General features: G+C 40.6%; 1 protein-coding gene across 2 annotated transcripts; it reads left to right on the forward strand.

Annotated features, from left to right (window-relative positions):
* Positions 1-1,540: 1,540 nt before the first annotated feature.
* Positions 1,541-26,458, forward strand: PRDM4 (PR/SET domain 4; the record flags this gene model as incomplete). Of its 2 annotated transcripts, none has more annotated exons than XM_080705489.1 (10): positions 1,541-1,691; positions 7,167-7,352; positions 9,056-9,850; positions 16,564-16,713; positions 17,632-17,750; positions 19,286-19,371; positions 21,284-21,411; positions 22,823-23,137; positions 24,405-24,573; positions 26,146-26,458. In XM_080705489.1, the coding sequence occupies 10 exons, from the start codon at positions 1,559-1,561 to the stop codon at positions 26,456-26,458; spliced, it is 2,394 nt and encodes a 797-aa protein (XP_080561615.1). The 2 variants fall into 2 exon arrangements, with proteins under 2 accessions (XP_080561615.1, XP_080561614.1); XM_080705488.1 differs by having other exon boundaries at positions 1,559-1,691; positions 17,611-17,750.
* Between the last annotated feature and the right edge of the window lie 303 nt (positions 26,459-26,761).

Here is a 26,761-nt window from a genome sequence, read left to right on the forward strand (position 1 = left end):
TCCTCCTGTTCAGCTTTCCAAGTACTAGGATTACAGAAATGTGCCACTGTTCCCAGCTGAGTGCTTTTATTTAATTGTTATATAATTTGGGGTATATGACATATACCCCTTTGAGCCTTAGTTTTCACGTGTAGCTTACTTTGCAGAATTGTTATGAAAAATTGAAGTAATATTTAATAATGTTCTGCAAAGCTTACTTAGTGAATCTTAATATGTGGAAGATATTAAGATTATTGACTTAATTATTAAGACTTTGGTATATATAGATTTTAATAAAATATTGGCCTATGGGGGAAATGTACTTCTTCACACCGTTCTTAATCTTCAGACCCAGTATTGCTTTTAACTCTTGGTAAAAAGGATTAGTAAAGATTTCTTGAGCTGGGTGTGGTGATGGATACCTGTAATCCCAGTACTTGGGAGGCTGAGACAGAAGGATTGCGGGTTCACGGCTAGCCTCAGCAATTTACCAAGACCCTATTTCAAAATAAAAAATAAAATATAGCCAGGTGTATTGGTGCATACTTGTAATCCCAGTGCTTGGGAGGCTGAGACAGGAGGATTGTGCAGGTTCAAAGCCAGCCTCAGCCTCACTAAATAGTGAGGCTCTCAGCAACGAAGTGAAACCCTGTTTCCAAATAAAATATAAAATAGGTCTGGGAGCATAGCCCGGAGGTAGAATGCCACTGGGTTCCATTCCCAGTAACACCAAAAAAGAAAAATTAATTAATTAATAAAATATAAAATAGTGCTGGTAGTGTAGCTCAGAGACAGAATACTCCTCGGTTCAATCTAGGCTCTTGGGTGATTTTAAAAAGAAACTGGACATAGTGGCACAGTAATACCAGTATTTGGGAGGCTGAGACAGGATTGCAGGTTCAAAGCCAACCTCAGTAATTTAGCAAGACTCTCAGCAAACTAGTGAGACCCTGTTTCCAAATTAAAAAGGGCTGGAGTGTAGTTCGGAGATAGAATGTCACTGGCTCATCCCCAGCACCCCGTCACACACACACATTAAAAGTAAATGAATAAATAGTGAACTGTCATTGCCACCATGCTCTACAGTTTGTAGACTTTGACAGATGGCACATGTAGGGTTTGGAACAAGGCAGCCCTGAATTCAAATCCCATTTCTGCTAAATCACATCCTCTCTGAATGCCAGTTTTCTTATCAGTAGAAATAATATGACACTATCTCAAAGAATTGTAAGCATATAAACAGGCAGGTTGCCGGGCGTGGTGGCGCACGCTTGTAATCCCCGCACTTAGAAGGCGGAGACAGGAGGATCACGCTGGTTTGGAGCCAGCCTCGCTGGTTTAAGAGACCCTGTTTCCAAATTTAGAAAAATATAAAATAGGTCTGGGAGTGTAGCCTGGAGGTAGACGGGCTTCCAGGAACCCCAGTACCACAATAAATAAATAAATAAATAAATAAATAAATAAATAACCCAGGCAGGTTCCAGTTTTTCATCTCCATAGATTCAGATTATTGGAGAGCTTAACATGAAGTTAGTGAGGTGACCTTTTGCATAATTGCCTGTGTTTGATCTTTCCTAGGATGAATGAAATGAACCTGAGCTCTGTGGGGATGGAGCAGCTGACCTCATCCTCTGTGAGCAGTGCTTTGCCGGTCTCCGGAAGTCACCTGGGGTTGGCTGCCTCACCCACTCACAGTGCCATCCCTGCCCCAGGTGAGTGGTAAGGGGAGCCACTGCATTATCACCTCTGAATGGAGCCTAGAGGAGGTCGGAGTGCTCTTAATGGTAGAGGAGAGAAGCCAAGTAGGAGTGCCACACTTGGTAGCAGAGAAGAAATCGTGTTTGTGGAGTTCCAGAGGTCTAGGATCTAGGAGTAGCAGTTTTCTTTTTCTTACAGTCTCTTGTGTTGACAGCCTTTTGTCTAGAGCTGTTAATTGACTTGACATTTTATCTGGAGTTACTCATTTATCTGGTTCATACCTTGGCATCATTTCCTTGGGTTAATAGAAGATTATCAGTTAAATTTACTCTTTATTTCCCTGAAAGCATGGCAGAATTAGGCTTAATATTCGACTAGATTTGAAATGGAACAACTGCAGATGTTTCAGGCCTAGAGTTAGGGAAAAGAGGTGGTATCAAACAAGGAGCTTCTCTGTGCAAGTCCCCTGAGCCTTGTCACTAAGAGAAGAATAGCACAAGAAGAACACATTGTCCCTTATTGTACTTGTAAAGCTTTTTTGCTTTGCTTTCTAGTTTTGGTTTCTTTTTCTATTGAAATGGAAAAGAAATAGGCTATAGATCTGTGTGTGTGTGTGTGTGTGTGTGTGTGTGTGTGTGTGTGTGACACTGGGGATTGAACCCAGAGGCATTCTACATCTGAGCTAAATCCCTGGCCCAGTTTTGTTTCTTATTTGGAAACAGGGTCTCACTAGGTTGCAGAGGACCTTGCTAAGTTGTTGAGGCTGGCTTTGAACCTGTGATCCTCCTGTTTTAGCCTCCCAAGTACTGGGATTACAAGTGTATGCCACCACACCCAGCTCAGCTATAGATTCTTAAGTATTTATGACTTTGTAACGTATTGAACTTTACAAAAATGTGTTGATGGGCATGGTGGCACACGCTTGTAATCCCCACACTTGGTGGGGGCGGAGACAGGAGGATCGCACAGGTTCAGAGCCAGCCTTGCTGGCTTAAGAGACCCTGTTTCCAAATAAAAATACAAAAATAGAGTCGGGCGTGGCAGTGCATGCTTGTAATCCCTGCGCTTGGGAGGCAGAGACAGGAGGATCACGCTGGTTCGGAGCCAGCCTCGCTGGCTTAGGAGACCCTGTTTCCAAATAAAAAAATATTAAAAAAATAGGTCTAGGAGTGTAGCCTGGAGGTAGAAGGGTTTCCAGGAACCCCATTACCACCACCAAAAAAAAAAAAAAAAAATTGTGTTGATGCTAGTGTTTATTTATTTTTGGTGGTACTGAACCCAGGGGGCATTCTCTACCTCTGAACTTTACACTCAGCCTTATTTTTATTTGAAAATAGGGTCTTGCTAGGTTGATAAGAATTTCACTACTTGCTGAGACTATCCTTGAACCTCTGATTTTTCTGGGATTACAGGCATGTACCACCATGCCCAGTTTAGTTCTGTTTTTTTTTTTTTTGTGGTACTGGGGATGGAGCCCAGGGGCTTTTCTACCTCTGGACTATACTCCCAGACCTATTTTATACTTTATTTGGAAACAGGGTCTCACTGAGTTGCTGAGAGCCTCACTCAGTAGCTGAGGCTGGCTTCGAACTTGTTCAGTCCTCCTGTCTCAGTCTCCCAAGCGCTGGGATTATAAGTGTTTGCCACTGTGCCCTGCTAGGAGTATTTTAAATAAACTTAAAAGTTGTTTAAATAGTTCTCTACAGGCAACCTGTTTTATTAGTAAAAATATAGCTGTTTAATAAGATTCATCCAAACTAGAATATCTTTACCTTTAAGTGTCTGAAAAAGAAATTTTTTAAAATTCTTAGTTGTTAACCCATTTGATTGTCTTACACATTCCTTTTGGTGGATACTCCTGTTAAAGAAGAAAAGTCTATTAAAGATATTAAAATTTTTAAAAATCGCCTCTGGCAAATATACACAAATGTGCATTGCCCAAGTTGGCAAGTATTCATTATGATGGTTAGGCACAGTAAGAGTCCCTTCAGCACTTTACTTACATAGTATCTAAGGAAGATATAAGTTAAGATTTAATTTTTTCTCTTTTGCAGTACTGGGAATGGAACCCCAGGGGCATTATACCTCTGGGCTACATCCCCAGTCCTATTTTTATTCTTTATTTTGAAACAGGGTCTCATTAATTGCGGAGGGCCTCACTAAGTAGCTGAGGCTGGCCGTGAACCTGTGATCCTCCTGTCTCAGCTTTCCAGGTATGGGGATTACAAATGCACACCACCATGCCTGGCTTAAGCCTTAATATTTTTTTTATTTTTTATTTTTATTGGTGCACTGTATTCATACATCATAGTAGGATACATACTTTTGTAGACATACTTGCACACTTTTCCCAGTCAGCCCTCACCCAATCCCCACCCCATTCTCTCCCTATCCCTCCCTCCCATGCTTGGCTTAGTAGTTGACATCTAGTATTATGGCAATTTATCTAAAATTAAAAATAGTAATCTCACATAACAGTTTCATTTGTCTGATACCAAGCTTTTGATGACTTAAAGATGACATTTCAATATTTCTTTTTGCTTTCTTTCTTACCAGAGAATATTTTTTTTTCTATTTATTTTTCAGAAAAAAAATCTATCCTAATATGGAATATGGACTCTAGGTACCCAAAACGATCTTGAAAAAGAACAAAGCTAGAAGATATATATTTTCTGATTTCAAACCATATAAAGCTACAATAATTCAAACAGTGTAGTACTATTCTAAAGGCAGATATATAAACCATTGGAGTTAAATAAAAGCCTAGAGCTAAATTCTTCCCTATATTGTCAAGTTATTTTTGACAAGGTTTCCACGAACATTTGGTGGTGGAAATATTAATCTTTTAACTAAATATTGTTAAAAAATAATAATTACATGGAAAAGAATAAAATTAGACCCTTACCTAATCCCATATACAAATATTAACTCAAAATAGATAAAAGACCTAAATATAAATCTTAAGACTATAAACTTTTAGAAGAAAATCTGGGTCATTAAACCTCACAACATTGAAATTGGCAGTGATTTCTTGGTTATGATTTCAATGGCACAGGTAACAGAAGCGTATACAAACTCCCTAAAAAATAAAAAAAATATTGTATATCCAAAGACAATGTAAACAGAGTTAACAGTTACTAATAGAATGGGATAAAATATTTCCAATTGCTATATCTGAAGGTATATTAATATTCCAACTAGAAATCCTAAAAATTAACAACAATAAAGGCAAACAATACCCTTTAGAGATAGGTAAAAGACTAACATAAATAATGAATCTCCACAGATAACCAATCTTAGTTGTCTGTTGGATGGAAAATCTTGTTTCTCTAGTTCTGGTGTGTGTTACCTATTTCTTCTTTGTAGTTAATCTCTTTGAGTATTTTCTCTAGCGCTGGTTTTGAAGACATAAATTCCTTCAGTTTCTGTTTGTCATGGAAGCTTCTTATTTCTCCATCTAATTTGATAGAAAGTTTTGCTGGGTAGGAAATTTTTGGCTGGAAGTTGTTTTCTTTCAGAATTGGGAATATGTTACTCCAAGCCCTTCTGGCTCTCATAACTTGGTTTGGGAAGTCTGGAGTGATTCTAATTGGTTTGCCTCTGAATGTCACTTGGCCCTTTGCTTTTGTTGCCTTTAAGATTCTCTGCTTGGCTTCCACATTGGTCATTTTGACAATTATGTGGCGTGGGGATCCTCTTCTCCGATCCTGTCTAAAGGGAGTTCTATAAGTTTCCTGGACCTGTGTATCGGCCTCTTGCTTGATGTCTGGAAAATTTTCTGCTATTACTTCCTTGAAGAGATTGTTGATCCCTTTGGTTTCACTTTCTTTTCCCTCCTCTATTCCAATTATTCTTAGGTTAGCTCTCTTAAGATGGGCCCATATTTCTTCAATATCAGATTCCTCCTGTCGGATATTTTTTTCTAGATTAGAAACTATGCGTTCATTTTTGGATTGCTCATCTTCTAAGAGTGAGATTCTGTTCTCCATGTGTTCTAATCGGTTGTTTGTGCTTTGAATTGAGGCCTTTACTTCATTAATTGCATCCTTCATCTCTTTTTGGCTCTCTCTGAGTTCTTTTCGAAGCACCTCTATTATTTCTACAGTTATTTTCCTGATTTGATCTTCTAGAAATCTCTGATTTTCAGTTTTATTGGGTTCTGATGTTGTGGGGTTGTGTGCATTCATTGCTCCAGTATTATTCCTCTTTCCCATGATTTCGGAAGTTTGTGCCTTCTCTGGGTTCTTCCCTTGGGTCACTATGACTTCACTTAAGGTGTTCTGGATCTCGAGTCAGTAGTATCTCAGACCCCACTACTCCTTTACTGTGTTTTATCACAGAGTCTCCGACCCAGAGAGTCGATAGAGGCTGCTTTAGACTGAGGGGGGTGCCAGGTTGCACGTTCTCCTATGGTGTGATATCTCTGCCACCGCCCCTCCCCCACTGGGTCAAGTCCCAGGGAGTACAGTACTGGGATTTCTCCTCTGTGGCCCGCAATTTGACTTACTGTTCTTGAGTGCGCAGATGTAGCTGTACTGGCCTCGCTGAATTTGCTGCTGCTCCCGCCAGTGGCAATATGGCGCCGCTGCTACACCTTCGGCTCTGAGGCTGGCGTTTTCTTCTTGGTTTTGATTTCGACTCTGAATCCCTGCAGCGTGTGCTGAGTTCAGCCACTGGGAGCTTTAGACGCTCTCTGCTTGGAGAAATCCCGCCTGGCTGTTCCGCAGTGGCTCACCTCGGCTTGCTGTAGCCATCCCGTGAATTCGCCAGTGCCGCCGGCAGTATGGCGCTGGTGCCGCGTCTGCCGCGTCCTCGGGCGCGAGGCCGGTTATCTCCTCTGTGGCTCTGTTCTCAGTCCGCTTTCTCTCTGGAGCCTGGTGATTTTTTGTTTCACTGGTGATGGTGTTTTCTGGCTATGAAAGGCGCTGATTTTGTGGTAATGGAGATTTGTTGTTAGCGGGGCTCTTAAGCCCCGCTTTTCTCGGTCGCCATCTTCCCGGAAGTCCCTTAATATTTTTTAATTGATTGTTAAAGTACAGCATATATACAAAATGTTTGCGTGAAAGTACATATGTACAGTTTTACATCTAGCACTCAGTACAATATTTTTCAAGTAAAAGCATATCCTAGTTTTTATCAAATGAAGCATTCTTACCATATAGAATGGAAAATATAGTAAAGTTTAAAAAAATGCATATTTTCACTACCAGGGACCACTTCTGTGAACAAGTTTTTTCCTTCCACTTTTTTCAATATATAATTTGTTTTCTAAAATGTTATTTAAACTAGGTTTTTAATTGTAAATGAAATGTTTTGGTACTTAAGAGCAACATAGACAACTGGAGGCTCAGTTTGGCATTTTAAAACTTAATTTGAAAACTGAAGCTAGGACCTTTGTTTAGTTCTGTTAAGAGTTTAGCCAGTAGCAGTTGATAGGATTTTTAAGTACTTACTCTTTTTTAATTGAGGGAAACAATTCTGTTTTGTAGGCCTCCCTGTGGCGATTCCAAACCTGGGCCCATCCCTGAGCTCTCTGCCTTCTGCTTTGTCTCTGATGCTCCCAATGGGTATTGGGGACCGAGGGGTGATGTGTGGGTTGCCTGAAAGAAACTACACCCTACCTCCACCACCGTACCCTCACCTGGAGAGCAGCTACTTTAGAACCATTCTACCTGGTAAGTTTATAATTTTATTAGGGATGATTAAAACAAAGAATAGAGTTGTTTAAGCTCAGGTTTTCAAGATTTGAATAATACTTGTTTTCTGTCATTATTGGATATTACTCTCTAAGTGGGAAAATCTTTGTTTATATTATTGTGTGTTCCTCTTAGGATGTGTATATATTTGTGAGAGTGGTACTAGGAATTGAACTCTGGGGCATTCTACCTCTGAGCTATACCCCTAGTTCTTTTTATTTTTTGTTTTTGAGACAGGGTTTCACTAGGTTGCTACGAGTCTCCCTACTTGCTGAGACTGTCAGACCTGCCATCCTCCTTTCTGTCCTAGCCTCCCAAGTACTGAGATTACAGGTGTGGTCCACTATGCCCAGCAGTATGTTTTTAATATAGCAGTTTAAGCTAAATTTACCAATTGAATATAAACACTTTTTATTCTTTCTCCAGCATCTCCTTGGTTCAGTGTTTCTAATTCTGCAATTATAATTTCTACCAACCATATATCTTACTGCAGCGTCATTTTTTAAAAGTTTATTGAATTTTCATTATGTTAGAAAAGTAATAAACATTCATTTTGGAAAATTTAGCAGATAGTAAAGGGGAACACTCAAAGTCCCCTCAACCATCTTTTTGGTGTACTTCCTTCCTGTTTTTTATTTTGAGGGCATAAATTTTTACCATTTTTCATAGTTGAAATCATACTTTTTATATAATTGTTTATTTTTCATTTAATATTTTATCTACTTTTACATAAGTTTTTCTGCCTGTGGCCACATGGTTTTCATTATTTTCCTTTTTTATGATCTGTTAAATTCTACTGAATAGATATCGATGGCCATTATGTTAGTCCTTATTGTTGAAGAGCTTGTTTTTTTTTTGTTGTTTTTTTTTTGCAGTACAGGGGATGAAACCTAGGGGCATTCTACCATTCTACCTTTGAGCAACACCCCCAGCCCTATTTTTTATTCTTTATTTTGAAATAGGGTCTCACTGAGTTGCAAAGGGCCTCACTAAGTAGCTGAGGCTGGCCTCAAACCACGATCCTCTTGTCTCAGCTTCCTAAATGCTAGGATTACTGCCATCACACCCGGCTGGACAGCTTGATTTTTCCAGATTTTGTTACCCTGTGACTGATGTTTTTATCAATGTCTTAGTGAATAATATTTACAAAAGTACATTTATGGAATATTGCTATACATGGAATTTATTGTGTGAGATGTTTTGAACAATTCTATTTTATTATTATATTTTTATTTTTTGGTAGTTCTGGGTTAAACCTTAGGGGCATTCTACCTCTGAACTACTTTCATGCCCTATCTTTTTGTGTGTGTGTGTGGTACTGGGGATTGAACCTGGGGCATTCTACCTCTGAGCTACACCCCCAGTCCTATTTTTTATTCTTTATTTTGAAACAAGATCTCATTAAGTTGCAAAGGGCCTCACTAAGTAGCTGAGGCTGGCTGTGAACTGTGATCAAACGGTGATCCTTCTGTCTTAGCCTCCTAAGTACTGGTGATTAATTCTTTTAGGATTTGAATTTCAAAGAAAGTCATGTATAGTATGTTACCATTTATAAAGTATGTGTATCAATGAAATTAGAGTTTATTTTAATTTATATTGCAAGGAAAATAGCTTCTAGCACTTGAAATTTTTTAACAGTGTACTAAATAGAGTTTTGATATTTCATCTTTTCTTTCTTTCAGGCATTTTATCTTATTTAGCTGACAGACCACCTCCTCAGTACATCCACCCCAACTCTATAAATGTTGATGGGAATACAGCATTATCCATTGCCAATAACCCTTCAGGGCTAGATCCTTATCAGTCCAATGGAAATGTTGGATTAGAACCAGGCATTGTTTCAATTGACTCTCGTTCTGTGAACACACATGGTGCCCAAAGTCTTCATCCTAGCGATGCCCATGAGGTGGCCTTGGATACAACGATCACTATGGAGAGTGTTTCTAGGGTTACCAGCCCAATCTCTACAGATGGAATGGCAGAGGAGCTTACAATGGACGGTGTTGCCGGCGAGCATTCTCAGATCCCAAATGGCTCCAGAAGTCATGAACCTCTTTCTGTGGATTCTGTGAGCAATAACCTTACAGCAGACACCGTAGGACATGGTGGTGTGATACCCATTCATGGGAATGGCCTGGAGCTCCCTGTGGTCATGGAGACGGACCACATTACAAGTCGGGTCAATGGAATGTCTGACAGTGCTCTCAGTGACTCCATCCACACTGTGGCCATGAGCACCAACTCTGTAAGCGTGGCACTTTCTACCTCACACAACCTCGCCTCCCTAGAGTCTGTTTCTCTCCATGAAGTTGGCCTCAGTCTAGAACCTGTGGCTGTCTCCTCTATCACCCAGGAGGTTGCTATGGGGACAGGTCATGTAGATGTGTCTTCAGATGGTCTTTCTTTTGTACCACCTTCACTGCAAATGGAAGACTCCAATTCAAACAAGGAAAACATGGCAACTTTGTTTACAATTTGTGAGTGTGCTTAGTCTTTCTCTTTTGGGAATAATTGGTTAAAAAGACCATACCCTCTAAAAGGTTTAGTCACAGAGTCTGGCATTGATTAGGGGAGTATAGAAAGTAATTGGGCTTTGGAATTTTTGTTTGCCTTTGTATTGTGCTTTTATAAATATGGTTGCCTTTTTCCTTAAGTAAGCCAAATAATATACACTCATTTCAGTGGTTCTTATAATATCTTTTTAAAAAAAGAAAGTAGTTATTTCTGTATTTTAATTTTTGTGTGTGTGGTTGTGTGTGTGTGTGTGTGTGTGTGTGTGTGTGTGAGAGAGAGAGAGAGAGAGAGAGAGAGAGAGAGAGAGAGAGGGAGAGGGAGGGAGGGAGGGAGGGAGGGGGAATTAGGGCTTAAACACAGGAGCATTCTGCCTCTGAACTATACCCGAACCCTGTTTTTGTGTTTTTGTGTTTTTTTTTTCCTTTCTTTTTTCTTTTTGTAGTATTGGGGATTGAACTCAGGCCATTTTACCTTTGAGCTATACTCCCAGCCCTGTTTTTATTCTTTATTTTTGAAACAGGATCTTACTAAGTTGCTGAGAACCTCATTAAGTAGCTGAGGCTGACCATGAACCTGTGATCCTCCTGTCTCAGCCTTCCAAATACATGGGGTTACAAGTGTGCACCACCATGCCCAATCCCCCAGCCCTGTTTTATTTTTTATTTTGGAACAAGGTCTCCAAGTTGTAGAGGGCCTTGCTAGGTTGCTTAGGCTGGTGGCAAACCTGCTATCGTCCTGTCTCAGCTTCCCAAGTACCAGGATTACAGGTGTGGGCATGGTGTGTGCCACCATGCCCAGCTCATTTCTGTATTTTAGAGATAAATTTAGCCCAGTAGTATTTATGGTATTTCCCAGGTTTCACAAGTAGAGTGTTCCAAGAGTAAACTTTGGTAAAATTACTCTGTCCACGGATCTTGTGCTCTTTTAACATAAGACCAAAAAATAAAATGAAATTACTTTTATAACCTTATGGGAAAATGTAGGTGGATATAAATGCAATTTTTTTAGAATGTATATGAATTAATAAAAGTGAGGCACGTAAATTTTTTTTTCTTTTTTCTTTTTCGGTACTGGGGCTGGAACCCAGGGGCATTCTACCTTCGAGCTGCATCCCTGGGCCTATTTTTTTATTCTTTATTTTGAAACTTGGTCTCACCTAGTTGCAAAGGGCCTCACTACATAGCTGAGGTTGTCCTTGAACTGTGATCCTCTGGTCTCAGCCTCCTGAATGCTGAGATTACAAGCATGTGCCACCACGCCTGGCTAAGTTCTTTTTATTGGGCAACAACAAAATATAAAATTAATTGATTTGAGCTAGGCCAGGTGGCACCTGCCTGTAATCTTAATACATGGAGGGCTGAGACAGGAGAATTGCAGGTTGAGAGACTGCCTCTGCAAATGATGAGACTCATCAACCTAGTGAGATTCTGTTCAAAATGAAAATAAAAGGGCTGAGGGTGTAGTTCAGAGGTAGGCTGCCCCTAGGTTCAATCTCCAGCACCAAAAAAAAAAAAAGGTTGATTTGTTGGTGTTATTAGGTACTTCATTCATACCAGAAACATGTGCCTAATATATACCAAGAACTGTGCTAGATGCTGGGGGCAGAACAGTCTGTAGAGAGACACTGCATACCTCTAAGGAACCCACGGTCTGATGGGAAGCAAAGGCAATAAACAGCCTCTTGCAACACAGCATGGTAACCGTGAGGCCTGGGTTAAGCTCATAGTGCTAAAATAATCTGAAGGGGAAGCGGGTAGCCAGGTCAGGGGAGGGTCAGGGAAGACTTTACCAGAGGAGGATTTAATAGAAGTCTCATTAGATGAAATAGAATTTACATATACATATACATATTATTATTATTATTATTATTATTATTATTATTATTATTACTTTGTGGTACTGGGAATGGGACTCAGGGGCATTCTACTTCCAAGCTACACCCCCAGCCCTATTTTATTTTTTGTTTTGAAACAGGGTGTCACTAGTTTGATAAAGTCTCTACTTACCTGAGGCTGTCCTTGAACCTGTAGTCCTATCTCAGCCTCCCAAGTACTGGGATTACAAGCATGTGCCACCATGCCTGGCTTATATATACATTTTATATTTTTATTTTTTATTTTTTATTTTATTTTTTGTGGGTCTGGGGATGGAACCCAGCTGCATTCGAACTCCGAGCTCCACCCCCTGCCCTATTTTTTATTCTTTATTTTGAAACCTCATCTCACTGAGTTGCGGAGGGCCTCACTAAGTAGCTGAGGCTGTCCACGAACCATGATCCTCTGGTCTCGGCCTCCCGAATGCTGGGATTACAAGCGTGTGCCACCACGCCCAGCTATATATATACATTTTAAAACAATATTTTGGTGGGTTTTCAGTGTATTCAAAAGTGCCACCATTCCCACTAATTTCAAAACACTTTAGCCTATTAAAAAAATTCTAACCACTTATTAGTCACTCATTCCCTTCTACTCCTTTCTCAGGCAACCACTAGTCTACTTTATGTCTCCCTGGCTTTCTTTGTTTTGTACATTTTGTACAAATGGAATCATGGTATTGACCTTCTGTCTGGCTTCTTCCCTTTAGCATAATGTTATGACTCATCCATGTTGTAGCATGTTTCAGGACTTTATTCCTCTTTACAGCTGAATGATATTTCATAATATGAATGTATTATGTATAAAACTGCTATGAATATTCTTGTACAATTTTTTTTGCGGTACTGGGGGTGGAACCCAGGAGCTTTTCTATCTCCGGGCTATACTCCCAGACCTATTTTATACTTTATTTGGAAACAGGGTCTCACTAAGTTGCTGAGAGCTTCGCTAAGTAGCTGAGACTGGCTTTGAACCTGTGCCATCCTCCTGTTTCAGCCTCCCAAGCGCTGGGATTACGAGGGTGTGCCACCAGACCTGACTTCATGTACAAGTTTTTGTATGAGCATGTTTTAATTCTCTTGCATACATATATATATATATATATATATATATATATATATATGGAATTATTCTACATTTATTTATTTATTTATTTATTTATTTATTTATTTATTTATTTATTGGCGGTACTGGGGGTGGAACCCAGGGCATTCTACCTCTGAACTACACCTCCAGCCCAATTTTTTTTTTTTTTTTTTGGTGGTACTGGGATTCGTGGAAGCCCTTCTGCCTTGGGCTACACTCCCAGACCTATTTTATACTTCTTTTTTATTTGGAAACAGAGTCTCTAAAGCCAGTGCAGCTGGCTTCTGACCTGCGCGATCCTCCTGTCTCTGCCTCCCCAGGGTGGGGATTACAAGTGTGCGCCACCACGCCTGGCTCCAGCCCAATTTTTTATTTTTTGAAACAGGGTCTCACTAAGTAGCTGAGGCTGGCTGTGAACCAGGATCCTCCTGTCTCAGACTCCCAAATGCTTTGATGACAAGTGTGTACCACCACGCCTGGCTTCTATTTTTAGTTTTAAAAAATTTGGGCTGGAGATATAGCCTGGTAGAGTACTTGCCTAGCATGCATGAGGCTCTAGGTTTGAGCTCCAGTACCACAACAAAAAATATGTTTTTTAATTGACACAATAATTGTACATTTTAATGGGGTATAGTGTTTATGTTTAATTTTGGGAGGAACTGCCAGATCCTCTGGAATGGCTGTGCCATTTTATATTCTTAACTATAGTATATGGTGGTTGCAGCTTCTCTACATCCTTGCCAGCACATAATTTTCTGTTGTTTTGTTTTGTTTTATTTTGTTTGGTACTGGGGATTCTACCTCTGAGCTATACCCCTAGCTCCCCACCACCTTTATCTTTTTGAAACAGGCTCTTGTTAAATTACTGAAGCTGGGCTTGAACCCACAGTCCTCCTGTCTCCATCCTCCCGTCTCAGCCTCTGAAGTGCTCTGTTTTTCTTATAGCCATCCTAGTATGTGTGAAGTGGCATCTCACTGTGGTTTTTATTTGCATTTCTCAAATGATAATTATGTTAAACATCTCTCCTGTACTTTCTGGCCACTTGTGTATCCAAAAATGTCTGAAGAATTTTTGCAGTATGAAATGGCAGTCTCCTTTGTGTGGAGGTGATCCTCTCAAGAGCATTGAAGGGTCAGTTCTCAAGTGAGGGAATCTCTTCAAAATACTTTTTATTGGGTAGTAGTTGAAAGTGTTATACTTCTGGTTTTTATTTGTTTTTCATGTGTAATGCTGGGAATTGAACCCAGTGCTATTCTATCTCTGAGCTATGCTCCCAGTCCTATTTTATTTTTTATTATGAAACAGGGTCTGGCTATGTTGCTGAGGCTGGCCTCAAACCTGCCTCAGCCTCCCAAGTACTGGGATTATACATGTGCCCATCATATCTGGCTACTGTTTTGCCTAACTGAAAACTTACATTTTATTTCACTTAAGTACAGATTTCAAATGGATTGTTCAGAATAATAAGATATTTGTCTATTACTTATTTATTGCAGTACTGAGGGTGGAACCTAGGGGCTTTCTACTTCTGAGCTATATACCCAGCCCTATTATTTATTATTTATTTATTTATTTGTGGTACTGGGGTTCCCGGAAACCCTTCTACCTCCAGGCTACACTCCCAGGCCTATTTATTATTATTATTTTTATTTGGAAACAGGGTCTCCTAAACCAGCAAGGGTGGCTTCGAAACTGTGCGATCCTCTGGTCTCCATCTCCCAAGCGCGGGGATTACAAGCGTGCGCCACCACACCCATCTATTTTTTATTTTTAAATAGGGTCTCACTGAGTTGCAAACTGCCTCACTAGCTAGGTAGGCTGTCCACAAATTGCGATCCTCCTGTCTTAGCCTCCCAAATGCTGGGATTACAAGTGTGTGCCACCATGCCCGACTTTTAAAATAAGATATTTAGATGTCTTTGGTTTTAAGGATTATGTACTTCAGCTATTTTTTGATCAATTTGGAAAGTTTGAATTTAATCATCGCATAACAGTATTACACTATTCCTTAAAAGAGAGAAAGGGAAATAAAAAGAATAGAGCAAAAGAAAATTTGTGGAGGGAACTCATTAAGCTAGTGAAAGTAAAGTTGCAGTAAAGACCAGCATGTGGGGCAGCACCCACTGTGACAATGCAAGGAGCGCTGCTGTGTGAAAACGAGTGAGCCCCAGGACAGTATCTGCAGACTAGGATACCACCTGCTTTCCCCATGAGCAGCGCTCAAGTTTTTTTTTTTTTTTTTTTTTTTTTTTTATGTCTCAAGAATGTGTCATCAAGCTGAGTGTGGTGACTCACCCTTGTAATCCCAGCATTCAGAGACTGAGACAGGAAGATCTCGGTTCCCAGACAGCTTCAGCTACTTAGTGAGGCCCTTTGCAACTCAGTGAGATCCTGTTTCAAAAAAAAAAAAAAAAAAAAAAATTCGGCTGGGGATGTAGCTCAGAGGTAGAATGCCCCTGAGTTCCATCCCCAGTACCACACACACAAAAAAAGTGTCATCAAAACTAGGTCAGCCTGGTATAGCCATCTCTGACTCCATTGTTCCTGTATTTCTACTCTGCACGATTAAAAATGTTTTGACTCAGTTTCCTGTTACAGTTGAGAAGAATTGGAGTATTTTTTACTTTAAGGTACCATACCCAGAAGTATTGCTTATCGACTTAATGTAAGGGATAATGTACTTGATTGTTAAAGCACTATCAGCCAAGGTATGGCTCAGGCTTGTAGTCCTAGCATTTGGGAGGCTAAGTCAGGAGGATCTGGGTTTGCAGCCAGCCTCAGCTACTTAGTGAAGCCCTTTGCAACTCATTGAGACCCTGTTTCAAAATAAAGAATTAAAAACAGGGCTGGGAGTGTAGCTCAGAGGTCGAGTACCAGCTCTGCAAAAACAACAAAAAACGAAAACTGCTATCAAGTTCACTTTTTTTTTTTTTTTTTGGTGATACTGGGGTGGAACCCAGAGGCTTTCTACCTCCGGGCTGTACTCCCAGCCATACACACACACACACACACACACACACGATTTTATTTTATTTTATTTGTAAACATGGTCTCACTAAATTGCGAGAGCCTCACTAAGTAGCTGAGGCTGGCTTTGAACCTGCACAATACTCCTGTCTCAGCCTCCCAAGCACAGGGATTACAAGCATGCGCCACCATGCCCGGCTTATCTAGTTCACTTTTAAATTTTATTTTGTAGTGCTTGGGTTCAAACCCCAGCCTTGTGTGTGCTAGGCAAGTGCGCTACCACTGAGCCATATCACCAGTCCCTTTTGGTACTTTTGACTAGGTTTTTATGCTCTGATTATGAAATTTATCTTGTGGAATCAAAAGAAAAGAAGTCTGAAGAGAGGTATGAGTGGACATGTGTTTGAGTTCAAGAGTAGCTCTTTGATCAGAAAATTCCTACTAGAACCTTGCTTCTTACTGATTACATTTTAATAATTAGCATTTGAGCCAGGCATGGTGGCGCATGCTTGTTATCCCAGCATTCGGAAGGCTGAGACCGGAGGATCACGGTTCGCGGACAGCCTCAACTACTTAGTGAGGCCCTCTGCAACTTAGCAAGACCCTGTTTCCAAATAAAAGTATAAAAAATAGGTCTGGAGGTAGAAAAGCCCCTGGGTTCCACCCCCAGTACCACCAAAAATAAAAAAGAGTAATTTAGTCGGGGTGACCTGTACCCATTTGTGTCTCTCAAATTTGCTGTCTAAAGGGTGCACTCTCTGTGACCGAGCCTATCCCTCAGACTGCCCTGATCACGGGCCAGTGACTTTTGTTCCGGATACTCCAATAGAGAGCAGAGCGAGACTTTCTCTCCCAAAACAGCTTGTTCTCCGCCAGTCAATCGTGGGAGCAGAAGTTGGTAAGAGTCTTGGGACCATAAAATCCCATCAAGTCTCTTCTTCCTTTGTAGGGTGGAATTGTAAAAGTGGATGTGTATTATTTGGTTGAGCCAAAAGTCAATTTATGTCTTAAGATTTATGCTTTTAGGAAATCTTTGTCCTGTCCAGTGGGAATACTAATAAATCAAGCTGGAAACTTTATTGAGAAACTTCTCCTTTCTTAACATCAGAATTGAATAGAGAAAAGAATCCTGGCTTGAGTCTTTGAAGACTCGAATTTAGTGGACACACTTTTTGACCTTTCATTTCTTTTATTGAAAGAGGGAAAATTAACGATTAACTTGAAGGTACAAAAGATATTTAGATCAAATATTTATACGTTGTTAGAAAAAAGAATAAAGAATATAACAGTAAAATTATCCATATTTGAATTTAGCTTGGCTTCCAAATTACTATGCCATTTCTTTGAAAATATTAGTGTCATTATTTTTTCAGCTACAGCTTTGCATGAGTCTTTTGAAAGTGCTAGTAATCAGAAGATATAGAGCAGTGCTTTAAACATGAAAGGGTTTAGACGTTTGACTTGTTTTGTAGTAAATGCTTTATATTTTTATAATAGAATGTTTTCTGTTTTTATATATTAACTCCAAAATAATGTATTTAGTGGGGCCTGGTCAGGTTCCTTGTGTATACAACTAGGTTCAGGAGTTTCTGATATTGCTGCTTACTCTGCATTTCTTCTGAGCCCCGTTTAACTGTTCATTACACTTTCTGTGTTTACAGCCCAGGATTCATCCTTAGCCACCTCAGGAGTGCTGACATATCAGTAGTACTCAGGATCACTGAAAATGAGTCATTGCACAGCCTAAATAACTGTGTCAATATCCTATTAGTTGTTTAAATCATTGATTGTGTAGTTGGTGTCCCTCCACTGATAGGTGTGTGGACTGGAGAAACCATTCCTGTGCGGACTTGCTTTGGGCCTCTAATTGGTCAGCAGAGTCACTCCATGGAAGTAGCAGAGTGGACAGACAAGGCTGTTAACCATATCTGGAAGGTCAGTGTTGAAACTTTTCTGACCTCTGTTTTTATTATGATGTGACAATTATAATAAGAAATAAAACTTACTAACAACTGATAAAACTTAGAACAGATACAGTGCCATTCAGCATTCAGTTGTCACATTTCTTTCCTTTTTTTTTTTTTTTTTTTGCAGTATTGAAGATTGAACTCAGGGGCATCTAACCTCTGAGATATACCCCCAGCCCAATTTTTATTCTTTATTTTGAAACAGAGCCTCACTAAGTAGCTGAGGCTGCAATCCTGTTTCAGCCTCCCAAGTACTGGGATTACAGATGTGTTCCACCAAGCCAGGCTTTCATTTCTTTAATATTGCATCCTGTGTGTTATTCTTGGCAGTCAAATTACACAGCATAACACCAGGTTTTGAACAAATAGAGGATAAACTTTTAGTCTCCATTTTGTGAGATAATCCAGTATTTTTAATTATTTTTATGCATTTTAATTAGTTGTAGAAGATGAGACTTTTGACTTTGTTTATATTATTAATATCTGGAAAACATTCCTAAAATATTTAGCTTTGGAAACAATTTTAGAATTAAAACTAAGATTACTTCTTTAGCTTTTCAAAGAGCATGCAAAGTTTTGATGCAGATAGGTATTTCTATAACATGTTTGTGTGGAATCTCAGGCACTGAATTGGAAATGATGCTTGTAGAGTTGAAGTGGGGGGGTCGATCTTAAGATAATCAGAAAGATGAGACACCACTAGGCACAGGTGCACACCTATATACCAGGGACTCAGGAAGCAGAGGCAGGAGAATCACAACTTCTAGGCAGCCCAGGCAATTAAAAAAAAAATTTTTTTTTGTGGTACTGGGGATGGAACCTAGGGACATTGTACCTCTGAGTTACATCCCATCCTTATTTTTTAGTTTTTATTTTTTTGAAACAAGTCTCACTGAGTTGCGAAGGCCTCACTAAGTAGCTGAGGCTGTCTGCAAACCGTGATCCTCTGGGCTCTGCTTCCTGAATGCTGGATTATAAGCGTGCACCATCACACCCGGCTTCAGCCTGGGCAATTTAGCAAGACCCTGTCCCATAATTAAAAAGGTCCGGAGATGTAGCTCAGTGGTAGAGCACTCTTGAGTTCAATCCTCAATTAATGCTCCGCCATCCCCCAAAAAGGTGGCTGTAGCACTCTCATTGGGGGACTTTAATTTTGGTGTCTGAAATTGATCACAGAAGAATGCTAGGTCCATCTGGCCTTAGTGGACAGTCAGTCATTTGGAGCCTACTTTGTGGTGGCGATGCAGATGAGTCTTTGTCTAGCCAAAAAATGAATAATCGGAGCAGTTGCACTGAGCACTAACTAGCGGTCTCTGGTGGCCTTTACTGTGTTGCAGAAGGTAGGATAACTGGTGAAATAAGGATGTGAAGAAGGTCATCATTTATTTTTACGTTGACTAGGAAAGCTGGTATCTTGCAAATGAGTATATGAAAGGATTGCTGGCCAAAATTGAGTGTAGTCAGTTCATTTGACACGCACACACGTTTGCTCTCTCTTGGTAGATATACCACAATGGTGTCCTAGAATTCTGCATCATTACAACTGACGAAAATGAATGTAATTGGATGATGTTTGTGCGCAAAGCCAGGTAAGAGTAGTTGTGGATGGGAGAAATTGCTCCCATCGGATGTTTTTCTTTGTGTGTGTGTGGTGTTGGGGATTGAACCCAGAGGCATTCTACCTTCAAGCTACACCCCCAGCCTGATTCTCTATTACTTATTTGGAAACAGGATCTCCCTAGGTTGAATTGAGTCTCACTACATGCTCAAGCCTACAATTCTCTTGTCTCAGCCTCCCAAGTACAGGGATTACACATGTGTTTTTCACACATGCCCAGTCACATGATTTTCAGTAGGAAGCTTTGCATAAAATTAGGAAGAGCTAGCCAGGCGTGGTGGCGCACGCTTGTAATCCCCGCGCTTGGGAGGCGGAGACAGGAGGATCACGCAGGTTCGAAGCCAGCCGCGCTGGCGTAAGAGACCCTGTTTCAAAAATATAAAATAGGTCTGGGAGCGTAGCCCGGAGGTAGAAGGGCTTCCAGGAACCCCAGTACCACCAAAAAAAAAAAAAAAAAAAAAAAAAAAAAAAATTAGGAAGAGCTAAACAATCCAAATTACACCAATACTTGGATATGCTTGAAGCCTAAGGCATTTTCAACATCTTCACTCTACTAGTGGTTGTCTGATGGTTATTGTAAATTAGCCATGATTTGTGGTTGACACATGACACTGTCTTTTTTTTTTTTTTTTTTTTTTTGGTACTGAGGATAGAAACTAGGTACATTCTACCTCAGATCCACCCTCGGCACTTTTTTTCTTAAACAGGGTCTTCCTAAGTTGCTGAAGCTGGCCTCGCATCTGTAATCTTCCTGTCTCAGCCTTCCCAGTACATGAAAATACATTAAAACTGTCATTTTTAACATTTATTTATTTTGTGGTTCTGGAGACTGAACCCAGGGGCATTTTATCTCTGAGCTGCTAAGCTTCTGAGAGCCTCGCTAAGTTTCTAAGAGCCTCACTAAGTTGCTGAGGCTGGCCTGCGGTCCTCCTGTCTCAGACTCCCAAGAATTAGAATAATAAGATTGCACCACCACACCAGGCAAAACTGTTCTTTTTTTTTTTTTTTTTTTTTGTCATACTGGGGGTGTAACCCAAGGGCTTTTCTACCTCCAGGCTATACTCGCAAACCTATTTTATACTTTATTTGGAAACAGGGTCTCACAAAGTTGCTGATCTAGAAAGTTGGGTGTGGTGGCACACGCTTGTAATCCCAGCATTTGGGAGGCTAAGACAGGAGGATCGCAGTTCGCGGAAAACCTCAGCTACTTAGTGAGGCCATTTGCAACTCAGACCCTGTTTCAAAATAAAGAATAAAAAAATAGGGCTGGGGTGTAGTTTGGAGGTAGAATGTTGTGGGTTCAATCCCCAGTACTGCCAAAAAAAAATTATCTAAAAAAGATCGTTCTAAGTTTTCAGATCCTTTTCATACAGAATTTTGATACAGAGGGTATGATATCTTTAGTATATGTTTCAAAATTAATATGCTTAAAGGGCTGGGAATGTAGCTCAGTGATAGAGTGCTCGTTTGCCCAGTATGCATAAGGCCCTGGATTCACTCCTCAGAATTGAAAGACAAAATTTATGCTTAACCAGGTGTGATGGCATGCACCTGTAGTCCTAGCTACTTGAGAGACTGAGGCAAGAAGAGTCTTGAGCCCCAGAGTTTGGGGCCAGCCTGGACAATATAGTGAGAGCTTGTCTTAAAAACGAAAAACTTGACTGGGCGTGGAGGTGTGCACTTGTAATCCCAGCATTTGGGAGGCTGAGACAGGAGGATCGTGGTTCGCAGACAGCCTCAACTACTTAGTGAGATCCTGTTTCAAAATAAAGAATGAAAAATAGGATTGGGGGTGCAGGTCAGAGGTAGGATGCCCCTGGATTCCATCCCCAAAACCACACACAAAAAAGAAAAACTCCTATGTTTGATTTATGATAACTTAGGAATCGAGAAGAGCAGAATTTGGTGGCTTATCCCCATGATGGAAAAATCTATTTCTGCACCTCACAAGACATTCCTCCTGAAAATGAACTGCTTTTCTATTATAGCCGGGATTATGCTCAGCAGATTGGTAAGTGTATAAGACTTATTTGCAATGAATCTAGCATAGTAAGAACACCCAGGATCAGAAATAAAGTTTTGGTAACGACTTGCATGGCAGCTAAAGTAAATCACAAACTTTTATATATATAAAAGCAAGCTGTTGCCGGGCGTGGTGGTGCACGCTTGTAATCCCCATGCTTGGGAGGCGGAGACAGGAGGATTGCGCAGGTTCAAAGTCAGCTCCGCTGGCTAAGAGACCCTGTTTCCAAAAATAAAAAGTATAAAATAGGTCTGGGAATGTAGCCTGGAGGTAGAAGGGCTTCCAGGAACCCCAGTACCACCAAAAAAAAAAAACAAGCTGTTACTCTTTGCATTTGAGCTCTTAAAGTACGTGAGAGTCTTCACAAGCTGCATGTTACTGACCAAGCAGTATTCATGTGACATGAACTTTTATGGTATAACTTTAATTTGGGCTCTAAGCTTCTAAGGCTACTTTTTGAGCCCACGGTATTGAGATTTAAGTTCATGAAGGTTAGCGAAGTTCCTTGATTTGATTGAATGTTTATAAGCTTTGTCTTTCTACTATATTGTATTGTTAAATGATGTTTAAGAGTATGTGTAGCCGGGTGTGGTGGCGCATGTGTGTAATCCCAGCATTTGAGAGGCTGAGACAGGAGGATCCGGTTCTAGGCCAACCTCAGCTATTTAGGCCCTTTGCAACTCAGTGAAACCCTGTTTCAAAATAAAGAATAGCTGGATGTGGTGGCGCACACTTGTAATCCCCGTGCTTGGAAGGCTGAGACAGGAGGATTGTGCAGGTTTGAAGCCAGCCTCGCTGGCTTAAGAGACCCTGTTTCCAAACAAAAATATAAAAAAATAGGTGTCTGGGAGTGTAGCCCGGAGGTAGAAGGGTTTCCAGGAACCCCAGTACCACCAAAAAATAAATGAATAAAAAAATAAAGAATAGAGTCAGGTGTGGTAGCACACACTTTTAATCCCAGCACTGGGGAGGCTGAGACGGGAGGATTGCATAGATTCAAAGCCAGCCTCAGCTGCTGAGTGATGCTCTCAGCAACTTAGTGAGACCCTGTTTCCAAATAAAGTATAAAATATGTCTGGGAGTATAACTCGGAGGTAGAAAAGTCCCTGGGTTCCATTCCCAGTACCAGGAAAAAAAAAAAAAAAAAAAGTTCATGTGTGCTACAGAATCTAAATGTTTTCCTTAGGAAAGAGGCCTTATAACCTGGCATTTACCAAATGCTTTCTATGTTCTTGGTGTATTTTACATGCTGTGGATAGAGCATTGAACAAGACAATTTATAGGCAGTGAGAAATTTGGAAGTTTTTATAGAAGTGAGATTTGCAAGCAGCAGTTATGAATGTCAAGGACAAGTTGTGAACTTTAAGTATCAGGAGACATTGAGTAATTTTCTTTTCAGGTGTTCCTGAACACCCAGATGTGCACCTCTGTAACTGTGGCAAGGAGTGCAATTCCTATACAGAATTCAAAGCTCATCTGACCAGCCACATCCATAACCATCTCCCCAGCCAGGGTCACAGCGGCAGCAATGGGCCAAGCCACAGCAAAGAAAGAAAGTGGAAGTGTTCGATGTGCCCCCAAGCTTTTATCTCTCCTTCCAAACTGCACGTCCACTTTATGGGTCACATGGGTATGAAGCCTCACAAGTGTGATTTCTGTAGCAAGGCTTTTAGTGATCCGAGCAACCTGCGAACCCACCTCAAGATACATACAGGTAAGCTGCATTGGACCATTACAGTGGGATTTTTGCAACAATTAGAAATTGCAGGTAAGAGTTGAGATCTGATACCATCGAAAGATTTCCGATGACTGCTGATGGGACTTAGTCGGATGGTGAATCTCAATGGGGTGGATAACCGAGGCTCCTCAGAGCATGCTGTTTTTACTTATTAAGGTGCTCTACTTTCTAGGTGCCCTCATCATAATTTGGAGATGCCTTGAAAAAAATGTAGTTAGTAATCAGTATGTTTGGACTTGAAGCAAAAGGAATTCTCTAGATACCGCCCGAGCTTCCCACTAGAGCTCACCAGGCAGAGCGGGTTTGGAATATTGTACCATAAAACTGCCCAGATTTGGGTTTTGAGCTTCCATGTTCTAAGTGCCATGTAAACCAGTCCCTTTCTTTCAGCATTTAATCTTTATAACTGAAGGGGTTTGGGCTCTATTGGTTGTGTCATTCATTCTCCAAGTTTTCAAAAGGAAATTTCTTCTTTGTTCTTTTTTTATTTTTCCTTGCGGTACTGGGGATTGAACCCAGAGACTTGCACAGATGTGAGGCAGTCACTCTGCCGCTGAGCTACAGCCCCACTTTTAACTTGAGACAGGATCTTGTAAGTTGCCCAGGCTGACCTCATACTTGTGACACCTGCCTCAGCCTCCCAAGTGTGCAATTACAGGTGTGTGCGCTACACTTGGCTTTCCTCTTCCTTTTATATTAAGACTGAGTAGTTGTAGCTGAAACCCTGTGGCGCACAGAGCCTGAAATCCTGACTCTCTAGCCTTTAAGAAAAGCCTTGCTCATCCTGGCTTAGAGGAATCATATATGCATTCTTGGAAGGATTTTTCTTCATCCCTGGTTTATGAAGTCACACTCTATGTTCAAAAAAGAGTACAGTACAAAATGTATCTTATAAAGTTATGTTTGCACATAGATAAGTATGAGAATTCATGGATTGTTCTCTTTTGTTAGGTGGGGCACTGAGATTATAAGTGCTTTTCCTCCCCTGATTTTATCTGTATTGGCTATACGCATTAATACACATATACTTAGATGAGAGTCCTAGAAGGTCGGCTTTAGTTGCAGAATATAAATTAAATGACTCTGAGTGTTTGTAGGTAGACAACTCTAGAAAGTGCAGTTTCAGGTACCAGTCAGTTTTGCCTTGTACTTCCCCACTGCATAACATGTACAGGTGCCTGTGTGCCTTGAAAATGGCAGCAGTTACCTTACTCACAGTGTGATACTTTGGGTTAATTTTCAGGTCAGAAGAACTATAGGTGTACTTTGTGTGACAAGTCTTTTACCCAGAAGGCTCACCTGGAGTCCCACATGGTTATCCACACGGGTGAGAAGAATCTCAAGTGTGATTACTGTGACAAGCTATTTATGCGGAGGCAGGACCTCAAACAGCATGTGCTGATCCACACACAGTAAGTGGCCCTGCAGCCGTGTTATCGCCCTGACTTGGTGGCATTGGGTGGCCACCGCCGCACCTGCCACTCCAGCAGTTGTGGGTGCTGATTCAGTGTCTGTGGCCTGCTCTAGTACCTGGTAGATGTCTCCTATACATTTACCTTTGTTCCACATAACCAGGCAGAATTTTTGGTTCTATCTTGGAATGTTTTACTTGTCTGCTTTTATTTTTATGCCTGATTTCTGTATTTACTTTTATTAATAATCCCATTTATTTAACAAACTTAAAAAAACTACCTTCTTGATGCCTAGTGTTATGCTAGATAGTAGAAATACCAAGATGAAACCCTGTTCCTGTCTTTAAACTGGAGTTCAGGCCTCCCGAAGATAAACAGGCAGGTAAACGTTTACGGTGCTATGTTGCACTGAATGCTGAAAGGCTAGAGACGAGCCAGCCTGGGGGAATCTGGCTAAACGTTCTAAGAGTTTAAGTTTAGTGTTAAGGAAGATAAACTAGAATTACTCGGGGAGGCAGAGAAAGGTAAGGAATGAGAATGTTCTTCTAGGCAGGGGTGGGAAAGAATGACATAGGCAGACATTTAGATACAGAAAGGAATCTCACATGTGGTTCTTTGTGGTTAGAATATAGAGTGCCCATGAAAGAACAAAGGGGAGAGAGGCAGTTGCCACACTGAAGACCAGCTCATTATACCAAGAAAATTAAGTTTCATTCTGAAAATAGTGGGGCCATGGAAGGGGCTGTTTTCCCCACCCGCCAGGTACCAGAACTGTGTGTACCTGATTGTAGTAAAAGGAAAAGACAGCATCTTAACCATTTTAAGGTGTTCATTTCACTAGTGTTAGTTTCTGGTGACTGCTATGACCATATATGCCATGGCCATGACAGAAACCATGTTGCCACTAAGCCCTCTTTCTGTGAGGCCAGGTGCCCTAGTTTCTGCAGCTTGTTCTCCTATCACTTAGTTTCACACTTGGTCCCTAGAAGTGGGTACCATATTTAAGATATGACCTGTTCAGAAAATAGTGGCGTTATTACTTCCTTGACCTTGAAGATGTGCATATCCTTTTACCCAACTACATATTATTCTCATGTGTGTCCCTTTGGAAACTCATACATACTACAGAGCAGCATTCTGGTAATAGAAATGTTTTTAACAATCTTGTCTGTGATAATAAAACACTGAAAATCACCAGAGCATCATTAGCAGTAGACAGACCAGCACCGCAAGATACCTTGTAGTCTATTTGTAAATAATATACAGTGAAGGAAGGGAACAAACCAGTGATAACCACTTGAGGAAATTTCACAAGCTTTATATTCAGTGTGAGAGGCAAGGCTCAGAAGAAATACACACAGGATGGCTTCATTTATATAGTATCTAAAATGAGCAAAATCAACCTATCTATGTCACTCACACTATATACGCATGCTTTATGACTCTTATGTATATCTCCTATTTAAAAAAACAACCTGATTCTGAAAGATTGGAGCTTCTCTGACACAGTTATGAAAAATAACAGTTGTCATTTGCAACCCAAACCGAGTGTTTTTCTTGTGCTCCTCTTAGAGAACGCCAGATCAAGTGTCCTAAGTGTGACAAGCTGTTCCTGAGAACAAATCACTTGAAGAAGCATCTCAATTCTCATGAAGGAAAACGGGATTATGTCTGTGAAAAATGTACAAAGGCATATCTAACCAAATATCATCTCACTCGCCACCTGAAGACCTGCAAAGGGCCCACCTCCAGTTCCTCAGCACAAGAGGAGGAAGAGGACGACGACTCTGAGGAGGAAGAGCTAACAGACTCTGTGGGGACAGACGACTGTAGGATTAGCAGTGCCATGTATTCAGCGGATGAGACCCTCTCTGCACATAAATAAATATATAAAAACAAGCAAAACTGCTTTGAAGGGAGAAACACATATAACAGTTGCCCACTACAGTGGTTTTTGTATGAAATGGTTTCGGATTTCCTTCCAGCCAGTAGTCAAAACAAGCCGAGTGAGGATGGATAAAGCACTTACAGGAGAGAATCTGAATGGAAGTACTTTAAACAGACTGAGAGCAGAGAGCATGTGTCCTGTTGTTATGTGATGGATGGGGAGGAAAGGGTCAGCCTTTGAGGTCTGTTCTTTATTTACATAAGAATTTGGGAGACGCATTTATACCTGAGTGTGAATGGC

Source organism: Muscardinus avellanarius (genome assembly GCF_963383645.1).
Source record: "Muscardinus avellanarius genome assembly, chromosome: 11".
Classification (NCBI taxonomy): Eukaryota; Metazoa; Chordata; class Mammalia; order Rodentia; family Gliridae; genus Muscardinus; species Muscardinus avellanarius.